A 24439-nucleotide genomic window follows, 5' to 3' on the forward strand; every position below is an offset into this window, starting at 1 on the left:
CCTCCCTCCGCCCCTCCCTCCCTCCCTCCCTCCCTCGTTGCCTGCCTCGTTGCTGCGGACGGCCGGAGGATGCCGCTGGATCACCGCCGCCTGCGCGGCCCTGAGGAGTCGCAGCCGCCGGAGGTGTGGGCGGCGGCGGCCGCCGGGCCGGGGGGGGCGGCGGCGGCGGCGGACGAGGAGGAGGAGGAGGGGGGGCGGGACCCGTGCGCCTTGCGGCCGCTGTTCGCCCGCGCGGGGCTGCTGAGCCAGGCGGAGGGCTCGGCCTACGTGGAGCTGGGCTCCGGCACCAAGGTGCTGTGCGCCGCCTGGGGCCCGCGCGAGGCGGCGGCGGAGCCGGGCGGCGGCGGCGCGGCGGCAGCGGGGGGGCGGCTGGTGTGCGAGTTCCGGCGCGCGCCCTTCGCGGGCCGCGGGCCGCGGGCGGCGGCGGCGCGCGAGGCGGAGCGCGAGGCGGCGGCGGCGCTGCGCGAGGCGCTGGAGCCGGCGGTGCGGCTGGCGCGCTACCCCCGGGCGCGCCTGGCCGTCAGCGCGCTGCTGCTGCAGGACGGCGGCTCCGCCCTGGCCGCCGCCGTCAGCGCCGCCGCGCTGGCGCTCGCCGACGCCGGCGTGGAGATGTACGACCTGGCGGTGGGCTGCGCCCTGTGCCGGCCGCCCGGCGCCGCCGCCGGCTGGCTGCTGCAGCCCAGCGAGCCCGAGGAGCGCCGCGCTGCCGCCTGCCTCACCGTGGCCCTGCTGCCCTCCCTCAACCAGGTGTCGGGGCTGCTGGGCGGTGGGCAAGGCGGGCCCCCCGACAGCTGGGCCCAGGCCCTGCGCCTCGGCCTCGATGGCTGCCACCGCCTCTACCCCGTGCTGCGGCAGAGCCTCCTGCGCGCTGCCCGACGCCGGGCCACCCCATCGACTGCCTGAGCCTGCCTGAACTGCCCCCTGCACTGCTGGAGACCCCGAAGTCCAGCTGAGTGGCCCCTGTACTGCTGGAGCCCTCCGGATTTGTACCCGTGCACTGCCAGAGACCCCCAGAGCCTGCCCCAGCAGTCTCCTGCACTGCCAGCGACCTCTCTAGAGCAGCTCCCAAAACTGCCTGAGGCCACTGGAGCCCACCTGAGCAGCCGCCTACACTGCCGGAGACCTCCAGAGCCTTCCTGAGGAACCCCGTGCATCACTGGAGACCTCCCAGTCCCCAGGTCATGCCTGAGCAGCCCATCCATATTGCTCAAGCCCCCCCCCCCCCCCCGAGTGGCATCCATACCACCTGAGCCTCCTACATTTCTTCAGTGGCCCCCACACAGCCTGAGCCCCCCAAAGCAGCCCCTACCCTGCCTCAGCTGCCAGAGCCTGCCTGTGCCACCCTCTACACTGCTGGAGCCCACCTGGGCCACCCAAGGGACTGCCTACACTAGCAAGATCAGCTGCCTGAACCACTGGATTCCCCCAAGACCCCCCACCCCACCTGCTGGAGCCCCGCAGTTGGCCACTCACACCACTGGGGCCTACTGGAGTCTACCAGGCTGCCCCTAAGCTCATCAAGGCCCAGAGTCTGAAGGTGGCCCCAGTGCTGAGGATGAGACTGCTGTGTCCAGCCAGCCCACCACCAACACCCCACCACAACCATCCACAAAACGGCTCAAACAGCCCCTGGCAGGAACTGTGTACCAGTACGGCCTGTGTGTTGCTTGGACTTCACAGTGACTTGCCGGGACAGTGCTTCAGGGAGGTGGAGAGACATGGTTTGGTTTGGGTGGTTGGTTGGTTTTTACAATAAATCAGGCTTTTCTGGTGAGTCTTCTGCCTGCCTGGGTCTGCTAGCAGCAGTCAGCTGTTGACAGTTATGTTCGTTTGCCCTGGTGCCCTGCACTGCCAGCCCATGGCTACTTGTCCAGCCAACTGCCAGGCAGCAGGCTCAGCCTTTCACAGGGAGGGGGCTCCATGCACACTTAGCCATTCCTCTGTTGGCTCCTGGTTATGTACAAGTTTGCATTAGGAGTGGCAGCAGCAAACCTCACCCTGCGTCGTCTGCCTGTGGATGTATTTGGGATGGGGTTTCCCTGCCCTAAAGGGGAAAGGTGCAGGTGTCCAGCACAAGAGAGCATTAACTCAGTCCTCTCTGTGCTGATCTCTGTGGTGGTGGTGGTGAAGCCCTCCCAAGCGCTGTCCCTCTCCTTGAATAGGCAGTGCCTGGTCCCTCCATGACAGAAAAGCTGCTCTCGTGCTCCACCAAGGGCCCTGGCAATAAGGAGTACTGTCTAAGGGGAAGGTTGATGGATAACAGTCATGTAGACAGAGCCCAAGAGAAACCAGGCTGGTACCAGCCTGGGATTACAGGGGACAGCCACAGCCCAAGGTAGCCTGACACCATGCTTGGTCCTGGGGACGATAAATATTGCAGCTACTTTTAATCAGACTGTTTGTAGCCCAGGAGGGTGCCTCATTCCTCTTCCTTCTAAAACTGTGAAGCCACAGGAGCTCCTGCTGAGCTGCAGGGCCGCCACACTGCTCTTCTTGCTGTCAGTGCCTCCTTCCCGCAGGTCCGTGGGAGGCCTGGGCTTGACTGGAGAGCTGGTGGCGGAAGCCACACAAAGTGCAGTGTTCAGACACTCTTGCACCAGTTGCACAGCTAGGCCAGTCCATCCAAGGCTGCCACATTCCTGTCGCTGGCTGCACACCTGCAGAAAGTGTTAAGATTTCAGCTTTAACTAAATGCACTCAGGAGCTGCAATGGTACCTCTCACACCCTCCACCTGCCTGTGGATCCAGCTCAAGAAACCGTCACTTCCTTGAGCAGACCCCATTGCACACATGCATCCATAGAGGACGCCGAGAGGCCTGCTCTCATTAAACCTGTGGATTTAATGCCAGTTCTGCTACATGGCCACAGGGGGGAGGCAGCTAGCACATTTCAAAGGGAGGTCGTCTGTAAATCCTGCAGGGCTGACCTAGGCCTGTGTCCAGCAGCTGCCTGGCAAAGCCACTCCCTCATGGATATAAAAAATAAAGGTGCATTTCAGATGGTTAAAAAGTGCATCATACTCAAATAACCAGAGAAAAGAAATACAAATTTTATTTTTTTCTTTCTAACACAATACACTCTTTTACCAGGGCAAATTAGAAATACAGAACAATTTCCTACCAGCGAGAGAAGGACAACCTAGAAACGAAGGACACTGAAACAAGATACTACTCTGCAGAACACGAAGAATGAAGGGGACCGTGAGTTCCTTGGCTGAAGATGAGGCCTAAAGCACTCCCCTGCCACTGTCTACACAGCAGAAACGTGCCTGAGAGCAAGGCAAACACCTCCCATTATTGATGGCAAAGCTGCTCATAGGAGTCCTGGTGACTGCAAATGCTATCAAGTAGTGTGGCAGAGAACAGCCCACGAGTGACCAGCGAAGAAAACACATTTGTGAGTGCAGGTGACTGGCAGTGAGTGAGTTTGCACCACACTGCACTGGGCTGGTGGCATCTGGCTTCGGTGAGCTGCCAGGCCAAACAGGACAGGGTGCAAAGGCCCTTTCTGTGTGCAGCTCCTGATGGCTGGGTCTCTCCTAAGCAGTGAGGGGTATTTCTAACCTGTTGCCTCCCAGGAGAGACAAAGCTGCAGCTTTGCCCTGATTTAAGATCAGCTCTCTATTCCCTGCTCCATCAGACCCAAACTCCTCATCACCCTCCCCTCTCTCCCTCCACCAAGCCCATGGCACCATGTGGCAATCGGAGAACCGCTGTGCTTGTCGTGCTGCTCCGTTTGCCAGGGCACTGCTGTGCTGGTCACTTGGTCTACACTGCGGTCTTGTTGCTCTTTGGGAGGGCTGCCTGGCTTGGCTGCAGGCAGGGAGTGCACCCAGGCTCTGAGCCCTGGCCAGATGTACATGATGCCAATGACATGGGTGAAAACTGAAGCTTGCACCAACCTTCTGCATTTGTCTGCCAGTGTTGGAGCTGAGCTTAGCACGCCGGCCCTGCTCCCTGTCCTGAAACGCTCAGCCCTTGCTGTGAAAGCCCTCTGGAGCCATGTCAGGGTGGTACTCATCCCCACAGCCTCTGATGGCACAGCAGAGGGATGGCTGCACAGGGGCTGTTCTCTACATGATGCCATACAGCTCTGAGAGTCTTGGCCTGCTGTACTGGCACACGATGAACTTTTTGAGAGGCCACACAGTGCCATGGCTGGCACAAGTTCCCTGTGGGGGCTCAAAGCGTGCAGACAAGGGCTGTGGGGAGGGCAGGCTGGTGGGCATGCTTTCAGGGCAGAGGAGGTTGGCATGTGAACTGGGCAGCGCACAGAGAGGTCAGGACAGCGCCTGGCACAGGGAGAGCTAATGGTGCTGGGTCCTTCCTCTGCAATACAGAGCATGCTGCACCAGGCTCCAGGGCTTCCTTGCTCCCCTGGAAGCACAGTACAGGAAGAGGAAAGACTCTCGCACACAAGGCAACCTGGATTTCTACTCAACGCTCAGGTTCCTTTGGGACATGGTTCTTTTTGCTTCTACCCTCTGACCCCGCCTCCCTCCAGACACATTTATTTATCCCTAGTCTAAAAACAGGAGCGGGGGGGGGGGGGGGGGAAGCACAAACACAAAGGCTTCTCTCACCACAGCAGGCCGAAGTCTCGCAGGGGTGGGACATGGGGCTGCTGGCGACAGTGGCAGGGGATGCCCATGCTGGGCATGAGTGCTGAAAGTGGGTACCTCGCATCACATGTGGCACTAGCTGGAAGCCGCAAAAGAAATACGAACACAAGACAGGAACTGCTGGCCCACCAGGAAGGCCATGGTATCCCAGTCCATCTACTGACTCCCCTCGGGGTCCGATGTGTGATTTTTCATCTGCAAGGACAAACACACAACATAGCCTTTCCATGAGGTGCCCTCTGGCCCTGGCAGCAGGACCAGATGCATCACCCTGCCCAGCAGAGTGCCCAGCAGCACCACGGCCTGTGCATATGTGCCTGCTGTGCCTCAGAGCCAAGAGAGGGAGCCTGGGGACGCCCCTAACAGTCCCAGGGCCAAAGCAGTGTCAGGCTGTTCTGGTGCTGCATGGGGTGCAAGAACTGCAGAGCATCACTGTGCCTAGCTGACAGTCAGGCTGGGCTCTGCCAGCAGCACAATTGCAGCCAGAGGGGGCTCAGCAGTGAGATGCCCAGGGGACAGCCCCTGCTGCTCTGTGCCCTTGGGGGTGACGGGGGGCATAGGTGCCTGCACTCACATACAGGGGCAGAGCAGAGAGCTGCCCAAGGCAGCCCATCCTGGGGAAATGGATGGCTGTGCCACAGTACCCCAGAGACCAGTGGCACCCCTCAACTCATCAGCCCATTTCTGCCTCAGGTGGGTCGGGACAAGCCTGCCCATTCAGGCATGGCTGGCATGAGGCAGTCAGACAGCTAGGGGTATTTTTAGATGAAGGCCATGGCTCCAGTTTGCTAGGTTTAGCATGGGCTGACTCACACCAGCCTCCTCGTCACAGCTGGCCACAGGCCACCACTGTTCTCTGTGGCCACCCCTTCCACTCCTCATGACAGGGAGCCACCAGAAGTGTCCCAACAGAGCTGGGCAGCTCCCTAGCCTTAGCCTGGCCACAGCCCCTGCTTCCCCATCCCCATTCTGGCTGCAGTTTCCCTGCAAGCACTGAGAGAGGGAGATGTCCACTAGCCAGCCACAGATGGTTATCTCCCCTCCCACTATCACCAGCCTGCGGGTCGCACCAGGCTCCTGCACTGCTGGGGCAAAGGGAACTGAAGGTGCTGAGTCCAAAGGACACAGAGTAGATGCTGCCAACCCTGCAAATCATCACGGGAGCTGGGGTCCCACAGCCCCACAGGGCTGTATGATTAGATGGGAAAGTGCAGCCCCCCCCACTCAGCAGATGGCTTCCTCTGACTCAAAGCTCAAGGGAAGCACGTGTGAGAAGCAGTGGCAGGTGCTTGTTGCTGTGAACAGCTTTGATAAAGGACACTTCCACTCTGATGGGTTTTTTTGCACCTTGGGTTAACCCCTGCACTGCAGGAGTAAGACACTCATAGCTGCTGGCTGCACGGTGCACAGGTCTGGGGCAGGGGGTTGTCTGCTCATCTCCCCTGCCTGGCTCTCTTGGTCACCTTGGAATTTGGCAGGGGTGGGCTGCCACCAGCCTCCCATCCCAGTGGCATTTTGTGTGCAGGACCCGTTGCCATGGGGCAGGAGTTCCCCGTGGCCACGCTGGCTCAGGGCTCCGGAAAGGGGCCAGCTCTGTCTCCATGTTCCTGGGGCCTGGGCACACACACGTCCCAGCATGATCCAGTGCCACCGAGCACAGCCCCTGGGAGCCAGAGCTGTGTCCTGGACCAGGTGTGCTGGCAAGAGCCAGCCTGGGCTGAGCAGGAGGGGTCCCAGTAGCAGCCAGCATGGGGAGGGCTGGCCACAGGCCTGGTAAAGGGCCATAAACTGAACTGGCAGAAATTGCCGCCTTCCTTGGGCCTTTCCCAAAGGCACAGGTGGCTGTAGCCCTAACATGCTGTCTGGCCAGCTCAGGTGCCTTCAAACTCTGGGGAGGAGACAGCCATCCTGATGGGGCAGCTCTTCCACCATGGGCATACCCCAGCAGGACCCATACAGGCAGTGGCAGGGCCACAGTCAAGAAGTCCCTTCTCAGGGCTCCTCCAGCATCCAGGCACTGGTTACAGATGCCCATCAGCACAATGTGGCACCTTCTCCTACACCCTGTAGTGCAGGGTGGTGCGGTAGGTCAGCTCTGAATCCAGCTCCAAGCCCACCAAGCCCTCAAAACCCCAGGGCAGAGGTATCTGGCATCAAACAGAGATGAGTTTTGGTAAAGCAGATAGCTAGGGCCACACTGCACCCTGCCTCCCAGTGCAGCAGCTGGCCCTGGCCTTACCGTCTCCTCGGTGTCTGTGCTCTCCTCTGCACTGTCGATGTTGCGCAGGTCACTGTGCCCATCAGCTCCTGACCCCTCCTTCCCCTGGGGCTCCCGTGGCCCCTCTCCTGCTGGGGATGGCGACTCTGCACCAACCTCAACCCTTTTCTTCTCGCTTTCCTTGGACCCTGCAGGGACAGAGACTGCAGAAACTTGGGGTGCCCGAGCAGAACATTAGTCCTGTCCTCGCAGGGCAGGAGCTAAAGTCCCATCATGCCAAAAGACTTGTCAGCCCTGCCATCCCTGGGAAGGGGTGAGGCCCAGGGAATTTTCCAGCAGGCTCTGGAGGCCAAGCTCACTCCTTGCACGGAGGGATGGTGCCCACAGCTCAACCTCACACTGCCTGGCATCTCCTACTTGGGACTTAGTATGGTGTCCAGGCTTGCTTGTACCTGCAGGCTGGTCCTGCACGAGCTCTGTATGGATGCATGCATTTTGGAGCAAGCTGGGATTCTCCCCATCATGGTCAGGTATAACATGTATAACATCCCCTCACCTGAGAGACGGTCTCTCCGCTGGTCCATGCGGTCCAGGCTCTCCAGCAGACTGTCCACCTGTGCCTTGATCTGACTCAGCTCCCCTTTGATTGAGTGCAACTCTTCGGCCCGTACTGCAGGCAGCGTGGACAAAGGAGCTGTTAGGGTCCCACCTTGATCTGTAGCTTGCCCAGAGCCAGGGAAAAAGCAGAGCCAGGGGAATCCACAGTCCTGGGGCAGCACGCTCCAGAGCATCCTCCCCACCAGGCTCCTCCAGCCTTCCCAGGGCAGTCACATCCTTGGGCAATGGCAATAGGTTCAGGAGACAGCCCCCAGACAGGCAGCCAGCCCAGTATGGGCTGTTTCTCTGCTGGAGCAGGGGACTCATAGCTGCAAGGTTAGCACTGAGCGATTTGCTCAGGCACAGGCACTGCTGTCACACACCAAGAACACACAGCCCAGGCCTCTGTGGCTCACTGACTTCCAGAGGAACTGACAGTTGTGAGTCTGAGTTACTCTGTGTTTCTCCCCTCAGCACAACCCTGCCGCCATGAACAAACCCCTGACCTCTGTGATCACCAAGACACTTCCAGCACCCTCAAGAGCTTAATGGAGCCATGACCCCGCTCCTTCCCTTCTACCCACGCCACATAACACTTACGCTTTGTCCGTCCTGTCGTGGAGCTGGTGCTGTTCCTCGTCCCAGACTGGGGGCTTAGACTGCTTTTGCCTCCTGCCCCAACATGAGTTCGTCTGGCCTTGACAGGGATGCGGTTAATGAGGGGTGGGATCTTCTGGTACTCATATACCCTGCAAGGGCACAAAACCATATCAGTGTGAGCAGGGCCCCACAGGCACAGCAGCAGGTCCTGCCAGACAGGTGAGCATCTCTTGCTCTGTTCCTCCAGGCAAAGCAGAAGGGTGAGGGACTGTGCTGGGCAACGGAACACCTGCATTACAGGGGGTCACAGCCCCCTACCTTGGCCTTGCCTCTTGTTGGAGCAGGCCAACACACTGCTGCTGCCCCAGTAACACCATCCCCGAGGTGTACAGGCCCAGGAGGCTCGGGTACAGCTGCTCCTTTAAGAGGACAGCCCTGCTGAACCTCTCCCAGAAGCGGGGAACAGATGCCTGGAGCTGCCAGCCTGGGACACCCTGCTCACTGCTATCAGCCAGCAGAGTCGTGATCATGCACCAGTCCACATGCAATCAGCACATCCCAGGTCTGGAAGGCAACACTCACCGGTATGGGAAGTCATCCCTGTAGAGATCATAGTCCAGATCGCAGTTACTGCTGCAGAAGGCAAGAAGAGAGTCACTCACAGTGCAGTGACCACTGACGTGCCACGGCATGGTACAGCACTGCTGTGGGGACAGCCACACTGAGCAACAGGTGGGCACAGCAGGTCAGGGACACCCACCCATCACACACAACCTCCTCCTTTCCCTGGGGAGGAGGGGGTATCTATCTTAGACAGACACACAGGCTGCCCTGGACTGCAGGACAGCACTTGGGAAGATGGCTCTGTGCTGGCAGGGGTTTGCCCCAGAGCCAAGCAGGGTATTTGGGTGCCTGTGGTGGAAAGAGCCCCCTGTGCAGCATCAGCTGGAGCAAGCCTTGCTATCTGGAAATCTACATTTAGAGCTCTCCGATGTTAAATTTCACGGTCCCTGGCTCCATGCACACGCTGTCTGCTCACTCAGCTCCAAATTAAGAAGCGATCTGTCAGCAAATCACCTCCAATGCAGGAAGCGAACATGCTTGTAATAAATCATGTGCTGTGAACCAGGAGGGGACTGGGGGAAGAAAGATGCTGAAGCTCATTTTGCCATTTCAGCTCTTGCAGAGTTGGTCAGTGTTAGACTACACCTAACACAAGGTGAGACAAAGCTCTGCTTGGAGCATCACTGCGTAGCTGGGAGCGGGAAGCCTTCTCCAGCCACAGTGCCCGGAATGGGAGTTGAGGACAAGGTCCCCTAGGGCCAAGGATGTTGCTGCAGGCAGCAGGAGCAGCTGCACCTGCCCATGGAAGGAGCAGTGCTGGAGCTTGGTGATCTCTGGGAGAGCCTTAGGGAATGTCTGCTGGAGGGTTTAAAGAGCTTCCTTCGCTTTTCTGCCTGTGCCATTAAGCCGTAGCCATGCTTGCCCAGCCTGGGAGGCAGCTCCAAGCCAACCACGGGGCAGCCAGGGCACGGAGGGGCTGGTGATGCGTGGAGTGGCTGGCAGCACTTGGATCACCAGCTCTGCCCCACCGCCAGCCCCCTTCCAGCAGACAGCTCTGCCCAGGGATGCTCCATCCTGCTGTCCACCAGCAGTGACCAAAGAAGGTGCTTCAGTGAGGGGGAGAATTTCTGGAGAGCTGCTCTTCAGGTCAGTACAGCACAGATCATTCACCCCATTTCCACACTGCCCCGTGGCCAGCAGCCCCAGCACAACCCTGAGCAATGGAGACAGGCACAGAGGCACACTGCCCAGGCACCCCTAGGCCCTGCTGTCACTCTAGCTGCTGCCTTGCCTTTGGGTTTCAGAGAAAGGCTGAGGTTGCACCTCAGGCGCTTGCTGGCTCCTGCCAGGCAGACCAGCTCCTGGCATTGTGTCCAACATGCTGCTCTGCCCTGCCTATTAAATCCCACGCGTGGCATGGGAGCAGGCTGGGAGCCCCATCCTCACACTCCCGTGAAGGATGGCTGCGTATGATGATATCTCGCCTTCCCTCTCTCAGCAACATGGCCAGAGGGAAAAGCCATTCAAGGAGCCCAGCCAGAACTGGAAAGGCTCCAGGGGCCCCGCTGCTCCTGAGGACTGCAAAGCACCTACAACCTTGGAGGAGGCACCAGCCAAGCAGACATGCCAAGTGCTGGGGTTACAGCCTTGCAGGGCCAGACCTAGTCCTGCAGCTCTGGATTCAGGAGACCTGGGCTCATTCTGCTAAGCCACAGCATACCTCGGTGACCTCTGGCTTGTCATGCATTGCCACAGTGCCTCTGCTCTGACTGCAGGGCAGGGAGTCACCCTCCCTTTGACTTCGCCCTTACACGGCCAGGTTATGGGCTCTGCCACAGGCTGGACTGGAAAGGAAAAAGGCAGGTCCCAGTGCTCAGGGGTACCTTACCCATCAGGAGCAGCAGCAAGGTCCTTACTCCAGCCTGCTGGGCATAACCTCCCCCAATGCAGGGGAAAACTGCACCCCGCACTCCCCAGATTGCTTCCTCTAACACTAGTGGGAGCCCACAGGTGCTGGTGTGGCATTCGCGTGCCCCTGGCTGCCGGTGCTATTTCTGTGCCTGTGCCGCAGGCGCACAGCCCGGCTAGCTGGGATTCCTGGAAGGGGGAAGCAAACAGTCTAAAATAAACAGGAGAGGTCAGGACACCTGGCCAGCAAGCTGAAGGCTCTGCAAAGCCTCACATCCCAGGACCAAGCCAAGGGCAGACTGTCCCTGTCCCCCTCCCCAGTGGTGATTATAGGCTTCTTGCTGCTTGGCTTCACCCCTAGGCTAGACTGCCATCGCTTCTGTTCAGCATCACCAAGCCAGCTCTGCCCCCGACCCCGTCCCCTGCCTCCTGTCCCATCCAGTCCTCGAGCACCCACTCCCATGCTCCCCGCCATCTCCAGGTAGGGCAAGAGCAGCCCATGCACCCAGGCTCCCCAATCTGCCTTAGGGAAGGGAGCCTCCACTTGAGCTCTACCAACCCGCCATGGTACAGCACAGCTCTGTATCCAAAAACCCCTTCCTGTAACACCACCATCCACAGGGTGTGGCTGCCTGGCCCAGGTAGGGGTGAATGGTACATCCCAAGAGGAGGAGATGGAGCAGTGATCACTCTCTATCCTTCGCCTCGTGCTGTTCTCCGGCCACGCCAGCACAAAGGGCCAGCCCCACGGCTGCCTAGCATCTGGGCACAGCCCAGGCTATGGCCAGATGCTCTGCAACCAAGGACAGTTTGTTCCCCAGAAGACAGGGCTGGGAGCCCACCCTGAGTCCATCCCGCAACCCCCTCCAAGCTGGCTCTGGGGACAAAGCCGGCTCCAGGAACAAAGCTGGCTCTGGAGGTCATGCCATTTTTGAGGGGTTCAGGAATGATTCACATGGGGCACAGCCAGCACTAGTGCCAGCCCTCCTTTTAAGGCACAGCTGGCAGGGTGAATGGGTGCCAGGAACGGCCTGCTCCTATTGTTTGCACCTGGAGTTATTTTGAGAGCTTTTGTTCCAGCCTCACTATCTTCCAAGTTTCCATCAGTCTGATCTGCTGCTCCCATCTCATCGTTACAGGGAGAGTCAGTAGGCCTGGCAGCTGAACCAAGCAAACATCCATCAGTCTAGCCAGAGCATGGACATGCGCTCAATGCGATGCTCAGTCCAGAACAGAGCCGCTCTGCCTTGTCAGGGCACAGCACACATACTATACTGTATATACATACCCTCAGAGCTGCGATGCACATATGTTATTTCTACATGGGACGTCCTGCCAGAAGGTCAGCAGTGCTTGGTCAGACAACCTGACAGGCAAACCTCATGCTCACCATGTGCTACTGACACTCTGCAGTAAGGCCCAGCCAGTCCTGTCCTCAGAACTGGGCTTCGACACAGACAGGCCAGCAGCAGCATCTCCCAGCCTGAGAGCTAACAGCTGAAGGAGAAAGGAAGAAAGCACTAACAAATCTGCGGCAAGATCCCAGCTCATTAAAAAAACAGGTCTGGTGCTGCCTGGTTGTTCCACCCAGTAAAGCCCTAGAAGCCAAATCATTTTATTACACTTTTAAAAAAAAAGTCAAGACACCTCCCAATATGTCAATTTTGTAGGATCCAACCTGCTCTCCAGACCATAGAGCTCTTTGTAATCCCAGCATTGTGCTCCCTGGGCACGGGACAGCTTCTGTCTTTCCTCCCACAGCCTCCAGCTCTTCCAGCTGCTGCTCCCCAGGGCTGGGGCCATGGGGGAGAAGCACAGTTGGGGAAAGAGAAGAGAGCAGGCTGCTTGAGGATGGCTCAGACTCCCCCACCTGGCCCAGGCAGCTGCATCCCAGGCTCAGCCCACCCCAATGCTCAGCCACCACCTCAGCAGCACTGAGCATTACCATGGAGGGAAAACATGGGGATCCCGAGGCATAAGAGCAGCAGATGCCACAGGAGCATTGGTGGTTCAGTGGAAGGATTCTCACCTGCCATGTGGGAGGCCCCGGTTTGATTCCCGGCCAATGCAGCCTTGTTGTTTTGTCTCTCCTCCTCCCTCTTCCTAAACTCACTGTTTCGAAGCCTAGAAACGTTGGCTGCATTTTGCTCCGGCACAAAGAGAAGATGAGAAAGGGCTCCTGGGGCCTCAGAGCTGTGAGACCAAAGAGGTCCCGAGCCCAAGAGGCAAAGGAAAACCTGCAGAAAGGCAGAGATGCCCCCAACCCGCAGGAGGCAAAGGGACGCTAGGCCGCAGCAGCACATGGACTTGCAGCAGATCCCCAGCCCAAACCAGAGGTATACAACAAGCATTGCACTATGCTTTGCACTCTCCTGGCACTGACCCCCTCCCCAGGTTCCTCCATGCCCTGCAATGGCATGGGACCTTCCCCAAAATGAGAGGGCAGACAGGTACCTCCTCCATGGAGGAAGCAGTTCCTAGGCAGTAGGATGGAGGCAAACACATTCCATGAGAGGCATGGGTGCTAGTTGGAGGCTGCACGAATGGCTAGGGGAGGTGTTTCACAGGTCCAGCTCCCAGCCACGGATAGAGCGAGGACTTTCCTGGCTCGACTCCTTGCTCTTCAGAACAACTTGTGGGAACAGCGAAAACAGCAGCTGCCATGCTCCAGCAGGTACAACTGGGCCAGCGGGCCTCTGCAAACGCTGCATCCCTCCGCATGGAGGAGGGTCCGCAGTCCCACAGCTCTCTTGTGGCCTCAACTCTCCGCTCCAGCAGGGTGCCTCCTCCTGGTGCACGCCACACTGTCCCCACGACAACGGTCAGAGCAATTAGTTCAATCAGGGTGTTCGCAAAAGCTCTCCAACAAAATGGAGCACGGTGCTGGCTCCGGCCCCCTCCCCTGCACACACTGCTCACTGGCACAGCACCCAGCAAGACAACGCTCCCCACAGGCCAGGCTCCAGCCAACCCTGCTGGGCTCCTCACAGGCAGTCCCGTTGCCCTGTGTTGCTTAGAGATGAAGCAGGCACAGGAAGGGCTCCGAGAGGCTGCTCCCCACCCACTGCACACCCTGCACCCACCCTGAGGGGCCTGCGCCCCCCACAAGCTGCCAAGCCAGGGATGGTCAGACTGTCAGCCTGCCTCCACCGCAGCCAAGGGGAAGGAGAGCCCTTGGAAACATATCCAGTTTCCCAAGCTCAGGCCTCGTGAGCCAGGAGCTAAGAGGAGCCATGGCAGCATGCTCCAGGCTCTGCATCCTCCTGCCAACGGGCAGTGCAGGGAGCACTGTGCCAGAGTGAGCCTGCCCCAGCTTCTGCTCAAGCAGAAAGTACTCCCATGCCAAAGACAACAAAGCCACCATAGCTTTTGTCCTCCAGGAAGGACTCCGGTCTCCTTCCAATCCTGGTTAGGCTTCCAGCTGCCATAACACCCTGTGCGCTTGTGCTCCTCAGGCTGGCTACGCACTGCTTCCTTCAGTTCATTTTCAGCCTGCTAACAGATGGCTCCTGGGATACCCTCAGCTCAGTGTGGGAGGTTCATTGCAGACCAAAAGGCTCATGATCAGGAGGAAAGCTCTCACCTGAGATGGTCTCAGGACTGCCACTTGCCTTGGGACTGCTTGGCATTTGTTCTGTGCCAGCAGGACCCACAAAGGGACTGCAGCTGGGTCCCTGCAGAGCCAGGGAGCTGCAAGCGCAGAGAGATGAGATCTGCTTTTCTGGACCTATTGGCCACCTTCCCAATGTCTTCCCCCAGGCTGTTTTCTCAGGGGACAAACAGGCCTGCAATGTAATTTGAAGGCCAGGACCGAAAGCATAAGTCTACATTTATAACAGGTGTGGAGCTCTCCGGGACTTTCTCTTCATCCAGAGATGAAAGAGACCTTCCATATACCTTTGGATGGGAAGGGAGATACATTATATGTTGCCCACCTTAGTGGATCCCACCAGTAACAAACAACTAGGCCACACAAAGCACTGCAGGAGGTGAAGGGTTACAATAATATTTTTTACATAGCTGACAAAACATCTGAGCTATGTAACAGTGGGCCTTCTGCCACACCGAGAGCCCTGGTAATGTGTCCACGGGCTTGAAAATCAGCAAGGACTCCAGTCACTACCTCTCCACTGCCATGGTGGGAACATGAGGTGTTCCAAGAATCCCATAGGGATGGGGCAGAGGCATCCCACGAACCCAGATGAATGCCCAAGGATGGGCAGCCAGAAGAGTCTGAGAGGCAAGAGGTGAAGAGCAGGGAAAGGAAGAGGAGCACAACACCTCAAGCCTCCTGCAATGTGCTCAGCACCACTTGTGACAGTCCCCAGCCCAAGAAGGGCATCCTGGTACAGCCCTCCATCCCACATTACGGCACTCACTGGTACAGGGCGCTGCTGTGCTGCCTCTTCTGGCCCAGTCTGGCCCGGCTTGGCTTGGGTTCTCTGGCCATGTCCAAATCTGAGGGAAGAGAGAGCAGGGGAAATGAGTGGTAAAGAAAAAAGAGAATCCCAACAAGCTACCACACGCAGAAGGGTGTCAGACAGCAGCTTCCCAGGGGCACAACAAGGGCACTGGGGGCCCTTGGACACTCTCCTTTCACTGATGGAGGCTCCCAGCCCCTCTTTAAAGGCATCCAACTCTAAAGCATCAGCAGTAAGAGCCCAAGGCAACAGCAGGCATGGAACCCACAAGGTCGCCAGCCTTTGTGTAGCATGCATACTTTACATACATACACTTTACAAACATGGAGACAGTGTTTCCCAGAAGGTAGAGCACTTCACCAGAGCAGAGGAGACCTGGGCAGTCACTCCTGACTGCCCAGGACCGTGGTGAGAACACCAAGGCATTTCAGCACTCTGGGCCTCCATTTTCTGTCCTGAGTCTGGTTATCAAGGATCAGACTGAAGGTTTAAACATCTGCATTGCAACTTTCAGCTTTCTCTAAACTACAGTTGGCTTTCAGAAAAAGATAGCAACAGCTCAGGCAGACCCTGTATTGCCCCAACATACAAACCTGCTTTGACTGTCCCCTGCAGCAGCCCTGCCACACCCACCAGCCCAAGCACAGCTGAGGCCAAGGCCAGGCATATTCAGATTAGGGACACAAAAAGCACTTTTGATGATGAAAGTAATTAAGCACCAGAGCCACCTCCCATGGCTGTGGTGAATCCTCTTTCACTAGCACTTTGAACATCCAGCTTGTGTATTTTTGTAAGAGCTCTGTACCCAGCTAGACACAAGCGAACACTGCCCACTGTGAACGGGTGCTGGTGGGGTGGAAGCAGGAGAGAAGCTCAGCATCTGGGTCAGTTTCTGCTCCAGAAGCATTGCAGACTGCTGAAGAGATGTTTGCAAGTCTACATCATCAAAAAGTGTACTCTACAGCTGCCCCTGAATGGTGCCTGCTTTTGCAATAGCTGAACTGTCTCCCTGCCCTGCCATTGCCACCACGCTGCATGCTGCCACCCAGGCTCTCCAGCCCAGTCACCCCCTGGCCCCAGCACCTCCTGGGCAGACAGCATGGCCAGAAAGCTGCTGCAACACTGCCCCCACCAAGCCCCTCGGCCCCCTCCAATAGCGGACCCATAGCTTGCAGACACGCTGCTGTAGCGAGGGTCATGGTAGGCACAGGCCCCGGGGTCATGGTAGGCACAGGCCCCGGGTGAGGTGCCTGGAAGGAGGAGCAATGCATATCTAAAAGCAACCGACCGCTGAAGGAGCCTTGCTGTGCCACAGCACAGCCGACAGGGACACCAGTACAGAGGAAACGCACTACCCACTCTGTCAGGAAATGGGGAATTGTCCACCTGGCACCACCCTGGCTCAGAGAGATGTTTGGTATTAGGCCTCGTGGCTTTGGGATCATGTCTTCTTATTCCCTTCTAAAGCTCCTGGCTCTATCTCTGTCCTTAAGGACTCATCAGGAGGTTTTCCTGCCATCTTAGCATTGCCACCTTGCAGAGCACGGGGCTCACAATGAAAGGCTTTTAACCAGGAAGGCAGAAGTTTTCTCCCCCCAGAGCAAGGCAAAAGCAGGAGTTTCATGCAGCTGCAAGAGCACATCTGACCTGAAGCCTCTGCTGAAACTTGCAGCTCAGCAAGCTGGCTCACTGTACAGGGCTGCTCCTGGCCATCAGCGTGCTGCAAATACCCTGTGCCAGCGGGAAGCTCTTTGCCTCCCCAGGACCTGGCTGCTTGCATATGTAGCTGCACAGATGGGAAGGTTGAGAGCGCTGCCCCATGCATGGCTCTAACCAGCCTGGAAAATTGTACATTTCCCCTGCTGCAGCCCTGCCCAGAGCGCCAGCCCGTGTGGCCAGGGGACTGGGTAGTCTCCTCTAGGCTGCAGAAACCCAGAAAATAACGTAGGTATCAGGGAAGGGGCAAAAATGAGAGAAGGTGCAATTTTCATGTCCCTTTCAGGTTGCCAGACAGTTGGTAAGCGGACCCAGGCTCTAATTTGATATATCTCCAAGAAACATGTTCCTCCTGCTGCTCCCCTAAGACTTCTTCCACAGCCGCCTTCTTCACCTGGAGCTTTCCTTGCCCTGCACTGTCTCTGCTCAGCACCTCTTCCCTCTGCCTGCACAGCATCATCCAAACTGGTCCTGCCCATCTTCATTTCTGGGCTCTGCCCTTCAACCCCACGTCCCATACTGATCTGCAGAGCCCAGCCCACCTCCTCACCACACAATCTCTCCCAAGGTCCCTCCAGTTTGCCATGTGCAGCACAGCCCAGACATGTCCAGAATGACTGTACCACCCCAGAGGGATTTAACAAGGGCACCGCAGGACCCTTCACTCCGATACCAGGGCTGAGATGTCTCCAGACATGCACCTCACCAGCAGTTCCACTTCTTGGCTGCCGCACGCCCTGGCAGATCTCCTCTGCAATAGCCTTTTTTAGTACAGTTTCACTTGCTCCTTGACAATCTGCATCTGAATGGCAATGCCCACAAATCAGCAGATGCTTGTAAAAGATAAAGCCCATTGATCCCTCTGCCTGCCTTTCCCAGCTTGCCAGCTTTTTGGGAATCCTCTGCCCTGCAATTCCAGCTGTATTATTTCTGTCCTCCCACTTATAGGCAATTCCACATCTACTAATTTCTGGCAGATTCCACACGAATTACATTGAATTACATCTCCCTGGTGGGGCTGGCTGACAGGCTCTGCCCCTCATTCACATAATGCTCATCCTCTCCAGATGCCTCTCCTCCAAACTCCAGTGCTCTACTCCCAGCTCCAGAGATGACTTCTTCACCCTTTGTTTACGTTTTCACAGATAGTTATCGGGGCATGAAATGTCAAAAAAAACAGCTTGAATCTATTTCAAGAGTACAAGTTTGAGAGCCATTGCTGCAATTATTCACTAACATCTAGATATATTTAATTTTGCAATTTTTCCCCAAAAAACAATGTAAACTCTCCTGGCAGAGCCCTTCTCATTAAAACCGTTCTCCATATTACTCATGGCACATTTACTCTCCAAATGCTCACTGCTTTCTTCCCAATGGCTTTATTCAGGTTGGAGTTGGACTCATGAGGCAGTAAGTAATTACCAGAATCAGTTTTGCTTCCTCTTCTGGAGGATTAGAGCTACATTCACTTTCCCACACCATGACAGATAAGTTCAGGTCTAATAGGATGGGTGGAGGGGGGAGGGAAAGCATCCTGGAGCGCAGCACTGGCTGATCTCCAAAACTTCTTTTGGGCTGGGCTCCAAAACCTCTCTGACCCTTGGGATGGGAGCTGGTGGCAGAAATGTTGAGTTCTCTCTCTTTTACGCTCCCCCTTAACCTTCATAACTGTGATCAGCTCAAGTGGGAGCGGGAGACAGGAACTAATAGGGCTGCAGCCCCAATAGTGGGGGGTTGAGAATATCTTTGCTAGTCTGCCTCTGCGCCTTTCTTGGCCTAAAGGAAAGCCCCTTTCATCTATTACCACACCTGACCTCACCCAATTTCTCTCACAAGCACAGGGTACCAAGGATCATGCAACCTCAGGTCAAGTCTGATGGGCTCAGTTCCTTCTCTTCCCTGGTATCACCTCCAGGCACAGCTCAGCTGCCTGGTTACAGCAAAGAAAGCTAGATCCCCTGAGAAATGCCATTCCCACAGGTGACACTGGAGATGCCACTGCACTGGGCAACACAGAGCTGAAGCTTTTCAAGTCTTTTGACATCAAAATATATCGGCTCCTCTTGGCACAGCTCATTGGAGAGGTCCACACCTTCGCAGGCATGTAGGACCATGCCAGATAGGCATCCTGATGCCTATACCTGGAAATCCTCTCAGCCAGACCTTGGAGCTCATGCCATGCTTGTCATGGCCCTGTCTGCCCTCACCCCTTGATGGCTTTACTATGGGCAATGGAGTGATGCAGTGGGAAGGATTAGCATTAACCCTTCTCTACAGGCACATGGCTGCAAGGGCCAGGCATTGGCCCAGCACAACCCCACCAAGGTAGCCACCCCAGCCAGGTCTGGCAGAAATCATGGACACGGATAGGAGCATCTACCCAGGCACTCTGTGCCCCTGTGTGCAGGCAGGAGAAGCAGCTCTCCCCTCGCAGCTGGGCATCCCCTCCACTACAAAAGGGATCTGGGTCCTGCTGATTTCTTGCCAGTCCACTAGTTTTCCCCAATTTGCCTGTGGAAGAGAGAAACAAGCCCAGGGTTTGGCTCAGCAAACTAGGGCCAAACAGCATCCCTGGAGGCATGGCACTTGGACAGCTGGGACACCTATTCCTGTAGGATGCCAGATGCCAGTGATGGCTGTGTCTCTCTTGTGTTTTTGTAGCACATGAGAGAGCACAACCCAGAGCTGCTCAGAGGAGTCAGCCCATAGAAACCCATGCCAGGACTGGAGCTTTGCCCTACTTAGCAATAAGCCACAGAACAGAAAGACACCCTACCCTGCGGCCATGGCAGTCATCCCAGCTCCGACACAGGGCGAACCATGCCTGCTGCAGGGAAGATGTGGTAGCCGACATCTGGCTGACCAGCCATAGCCTCCACTGATTCCTTTCCAGGCTGGCTGGAAGCCATGAACCCTGCCGCTCCATGTGGCCTGCTCATTTCTCTCCTAGTGCAAGGCACAGCCTTGCTGCTAGTTGCACAAGGTGCTGCAGAAGAGGACTCCAACAGATGCCCCAGGATGCACTGGCACAGCCACACTTGCTGCACAAGGTAGATACAAAATGGAAGCATCAAGCACAACCTACCTGCACATCAAGTCAGAAAAGCTGCGTACCACGCTGCTACCTACAGACCTCCCTGCAGCACTCGTGATGCCCCCATTCTCCCCTGCACCTGGTCAAGGCTGTTATCATCTCTCCATCCAGGCTCACCACCAGAAGTAGGGAGCAAAAGACCATCTCCCCAGTGGCCATGCTTCCTGCAGGGCTGGGGAGGTAGGCCACATGGAGAACAGCACTGTCACAAACACATGCCATGGTGAGGACAGGCAACACCCTCTAGCCAGGGAAGCTCTGGTGCAGCAGATATAAGCACGGAGGATCTAGGTTTTAGACATGGCTTTACAGATAGGATCTAGCTGGTGCTCACACCTCCACAGCCTCTGAGTCCGGATTTTCAGGCTGTATGGGACCACTGCTGTCATTGCAACACTAGCACCCTCTTATAACAGCAGCTGGGTGCAACAGAGGCAACATGTCATAATCAAAGGGCATACCAAGGTCATCGCCAATGGCAGTCTTTACCTTGTGGGCCTCTCCCAGAGGAGGAGACAAACGGCAGCACATTCCTCTGAGAGGAGCAAAGGGCTGAGCTGCATGTTTGGTGCCACACTCCCCAGGTGTCCAAGCCTGTGTGGCCTCCCTGAGCACCTCACCTTGGCCTCCTAACAGGCCTAGGAGAGTCCTGGGTGCCCCTGAGCACATATATAAAGGAGACTCCAGAGCCACAGCAACCGGAACGTGCAGTGCTGCCTGGGATCAGACCTGGAGCCACAAGTACCCTGAAGTTCTGCTCATGGTTACCATGAGGCATCTGCCAGAGCTAGGTCCCTTGATCTCTGCAGAGAAGGGATTTTGAGCAAGATCTAAGCAGAATGAAAAGGCACTTATTTGCTTTCCAGGCTGTTACCTTGTCTGATAAACTTTGCAGGTTGGGTCTGATCTCTGCAGTGATATGAGGAAGGTGCTCTATTTACCCTGTAGCTCTGGCAGCAAGCACAATTGCCAGGTAAAGCTGATTCACGCAAGGTATCCCATTTTATTTGGGGACAGCCAGCATCCGCAGCAGACAGACTAGCTCACCAGCCAGGACCAGAGCGCACCTTTCACATTCCTCTGACTAGCTCACCAAGCCAGACCATCACAGCAACCATCTCATTTCTCCACCTGCACAACAGGGACAAGAGCATCCCAATGGGGACCAGAGCACCCAAGCCAGCGACTCCAGCACCCCACACACAACGTGTGTCCAAGCTGGAGCAGACCTTTGAAGTAAACAGTCCTATGTAGACACAGGTCTCCCAGAGATGCAGAGGTATGCTGCCCCCTAAGACTTGCTCCACCAATGCACTGCTCTTGCCTGCTTGTTCTTAGCATGCATTTGTCTAGCTCCCTTTTCCAGGCCCATTCGTTTCCATTCCAGCATGTTCCGATGGGATTGCCAAATCAGCTGTGCAAGCAGTAGCATGGCCACAGCTTCCTGCTAGCACGAAGAGGGTTTCAGCCCAGGCCGCAGCCTGCATTGGGCCACCTCTCCAGGGCAGAGATGCCATGTGGTGACCCATGATGCCAGCCCCCCAGGGCTGGGGAGGGCACACTGCAGCAGGGAGCTCTGAGCTGAGCTTTGCCCTGAAATCCCTTAATCTCCTCGTCACAGGTACCACCTTTCCAGACTTCCTCAGCTACCCCATTGCCCTCTTTTTGCTAGGACATCACCCTCCACATGCTGCAGGCATGGCTTACACTCATGGTTTCTAGCCTCCCAAAGCTAGCAGCTGGGACTGCTCAGGCCTGGGACTCTTCCCATGTGGTGGGCCCAGCCTTCTTCTGAGGCAAGACCATGAGCATGGCCCATTATGCCAGCCCACCAGCTGGCACAGCAGCATCCAAGCATTGCCAGCAGGCCTCCAAGCCCCCCCAGCTTCCCCACGATCCCCCCTCTGGGGCAGCCCCTCGCATCCTGCCTCCTGGCACCGACAGCAGATTGTGCAGCCTCACATGGAGCCGCATGCACGTGGTGCGGTGTAAGCCAGCAGGTGGCTGAACAGCACAGCACTGGCATGATGGCTCCACTCCCCACGGCAGCCGGTGAGCCCAGCCCCAGCCAGACATCCTGCTGCAGGCCACGTGTGCCCACCCGGCCCTCACAGAGCAGGGGGACTGTCCTGCTGGGGCAGGGACACCAGGGCCACCAGTAATGCACCAGGCCTCCCTTCCCTACATGGTGGTGGTGGTGGGGTACAGGGCACCTGTCCCAGGTGGGGCATCCCTCTACTGGGAGGGCATCCCTGTCCTGGCAGGGGGCATCCTAGAAATCGGGGGGGGGGAAGGGTGAACTGGTACTGGGGGGACATACCAGCACTGGGAGGGCATCTCTGTCCTGGAGGGCACTTGTACTGAGGAGAGCATCGCTGTCCTGGGGGGACTGGTAGTGAGGAGGACATCCTGGTAGCAGGAGGGCATCCCTGTCCGGGGAGGAGGGGAAGGGGGGAGGATCATATCCGTACTGGGAAGGCTTCCCTGCCCTGAGGAGCGCTGGCACTGGGGAGGGCATCCTCGTCCGGGGGTGGGGGGGGGAGGGAAAGAACAGGTACTGGGGGGACATCCCAGTAGTGGGAGGGGAGCAGTACTGAGGAGGGCATCCCTCCCTGTCCGGGAAAGGGGGAGGGGGGGCTTTACTGGGAGGGGAGCACCCGTTTACCGGGGGGCACACCTGTACCAGAAGGGTCACCCCTATGGGGGGCACCCCTGTCCCGGGGAGGGCATCCCGGTCCCCAGGGGGGGCACCTACCTGAGGGGGGCCCGGTCCGGGGGGGGCACCTGTCCCCGCAGGGGGCACCTGCCCCCGGGGCAGCAAAGCGGGCGGCGGCTGGCAGACCGGGACCGGGACCGGTATCGGGGCCGGGGCCGAGCGGGGCGCGGGCAGCCGCCGGCCCGCAGCGAACAAAGGCCGGCCGCGGCGGTACTCACATCTCCAGCACGCGTCCTCGCTACCGAAGAGAGTCATGCCCCCGCGGAACCCACCGGCGCCGAGGCACCCCCACCAGCACCCCACCGGCACCGAGGCGGCCCAACGGCTCCGGGCTGAGCGCGCCGCCACCAGGCCCTACCACCGGCGGGCGGGGGGGGGGGGCGCGGGCGGCACCATCGCGGCGCGCCGCGGGGGGAGCATCCGACCCCCGCCCCTCGCCGCGCGCGGGCGCCGGGCGGCAGGGGGCGCGCGCGGGCGGGCGGCAGGGGGCGCGCCCCGCCCCTCCCCCTCCCTCGCGCCCGCCCGCGCCCCCGCCCCTCGCGGTGGCCGTTGGCGGGGGCGGAGGGCTCCCCTCGCACCGGCCGCGGGCGGCCGCCGCCGCCTGGCATCGAGCGAGCCGGGTGGAGACGGCCCCGCTCCTGCTGCCGCCGCTGCCCTGTGCTGGGCGCGTGTGCCTTTCACTGAAGGGAAAAGAAGGGCGGAACGGCTGTGGGCAGGGGGAGCCGCAGGGGGAGGGCTGCGGTGGGGAGAGAAGGTCCGTTGGGGAGCCTGTGTGGCCTGCAGACCTTCTGCCCCAACCAGGACTCCAGCCGTCTGTCCCACCTTCCTGCCCCGTCCTCCAGCTTCGGCCCCAGTCCACAAACCAAGTACCCGAACCCGCCGTCCTTGTCGTCTCCCCTGGTTTCAAGCTCTCTCATACCCAGCGGGGACAGGAGGCACGTGGATGTTGCTGATGGGATTTGTGGACTAGGAGCCCTTCTCATAGCCCGCTCCAGACATTTCTGCTCTAGCACTTCCCCCCCACCCCGCCTGCCCAAAGCACAAGTCACTCTTGCTACACCTTGGCTCACAGCTCTAAAAGCCACCAACCTCTGTCATCTCAGCTCCCTTTGTCCACCACCCTCAGAAGGCAGCCTTTGTTCAGCTGCCTCCTGGGCTGGTGCTCCTCTCCTGTGAGCTTGCTGCCTGCAGTGTTACACTGGTTTGTGCCAAGGGTGCCTGCAGCTCTCTGCCCTTGTGTTGTAAGCTGCCTGGAGCAGGGGCCGGAGGAGTTCTGTGTTGTGGCCCTACAGCACCGTGCACCAGGGCTCCAGCGTGTGAGAGGGCTCCTGGGCATGATGGCACTGGCTAGATAAGCAGGAAGATGTGCTGAGCTGGAACCTCACCTCGGCAGCTCCGCTTCTTCCCACTCAGGAGCAAAACCATCTCTGCTGCGTGCTGCTTGTTTGCCTGCTCCAGCTGGTCCCCAAGCCTGCGGCCCATAGCTGAGTGAGGCCTGCGTGGGGTGTAGCTCGCTGAAGCACCGGCCGTGTCCTGTCCAGGTTACCAGGGCTCGAGGGTGTCAGGATGATTAGCACACTTGCCTGCTTCATGTTTTGGGGGAGGGTATGTTCACAGTTTCCCAGCTGAATATGCTGAGCCTTTGGACTTTACATTCAAGCAGCATCCATTCAAACTGTGCCCCTGTAAGCACTCCAAAGTGCTGCAATTATTTTTGCAAATACCTCAGGAGCAGAACTAATACTGCCAGGCATTTGTCAACACTCACAATACCCAACTGGCTATTTACATTTATATGCAGAAAACCAAAGCAGGGCTGCAAAACCAGTAGCTGAATGCTTCACTCCTTGCCTTTCGTTTGCCAAAACGCCTGGTACCATGAACATTTTGCCTCTGAGACATTTGCTGCCATTTCTTCAACAATTTTCCTTAGCTAAAGTTCCCAGTCTATAGCGTCCCTGAAGTGACTGTCTGTGCTGGAGT

At 57.8% G+C, this 24439-nt stretch overlaps 2 protein-coding genes across 9 annotated transcripts; one reads left to right on the plus strand and one right to left on the minus strand.

The window, feature by feature from the left end:
• The first annotated feature begins 69 nt into the window (after nt 1-69).
• On the plus strand, nt 70-903 carry EXOSC6 (exosome component 6). Its single transcript, XM_068956371.1, has one exon. It carries the CDS (start codon nt 70-72, stop codon nt 901-903), a length of 834 nt encoding a protein of 277 aa, XP_068812472.1.
• A 1451-nt stretch (nt 904-2354) lies between these two features.
• LOC104154130 (RNA-binding Raly-like protein) lies at nt 2355-22905 on the minus strand. 8 transcript variants are annotated; one of them, XR_011143171.1, is made up of 8 exons: nt 22675-22872; nt 14889-14967; nt 8620-8670; nt 8038-8186; nt 7397-7510; nt 6862-7028; nt 4584-4817; nt 2355-2657 (listed from the first exon to the last, which is right to left on the minus strand). XR_011143171.1 is itself a non-coding variant. In XM_068955505.1 (7 exons), exons 1-7 carry the CDS (start codon nt 22709-22711, stop codon nt 4779-4781), a joined length of 648 nt encoding a protein of 215 aa, XP_068811606.1. In that variant the 5' UTR covers nt 22712-22905; the 3' UTR covers nt 3029-4778. The 8 variants fall into 8 exon arrangements, 5 of the variants coding, with proteins under 5 accessions (XP_068811606.1, XP_068811608.1, XP_068811607.1 ...); XR_011143172.1 differs by having other exon boundaries at nt 2361-2657; nt 8620-8667; nt 22675-22823; XR_011143170.1 differs by lacking the exon at nt 22675-22872 and adding an exon at nt 22061-22163 and having other exon boundaries at nt 2361-2657.
• Between the last annotated feature and the right edge of the window lie 1534 nt (nt 22906-24439).

This window comes from Struthio camelus, chromosome 10, assembly GCF_040807025.1.
Source record: "Struthio camelus isolate bStrCam1 chromosome 10, bStrCam1.hap1, whole genome shotgun sequence".
Taxonomy (NCBI): Eukaryota; Metazoa; Chordata; class Aves; order Struthioniformes; family Struthionidae; genus Struthio; species Struthio camelus.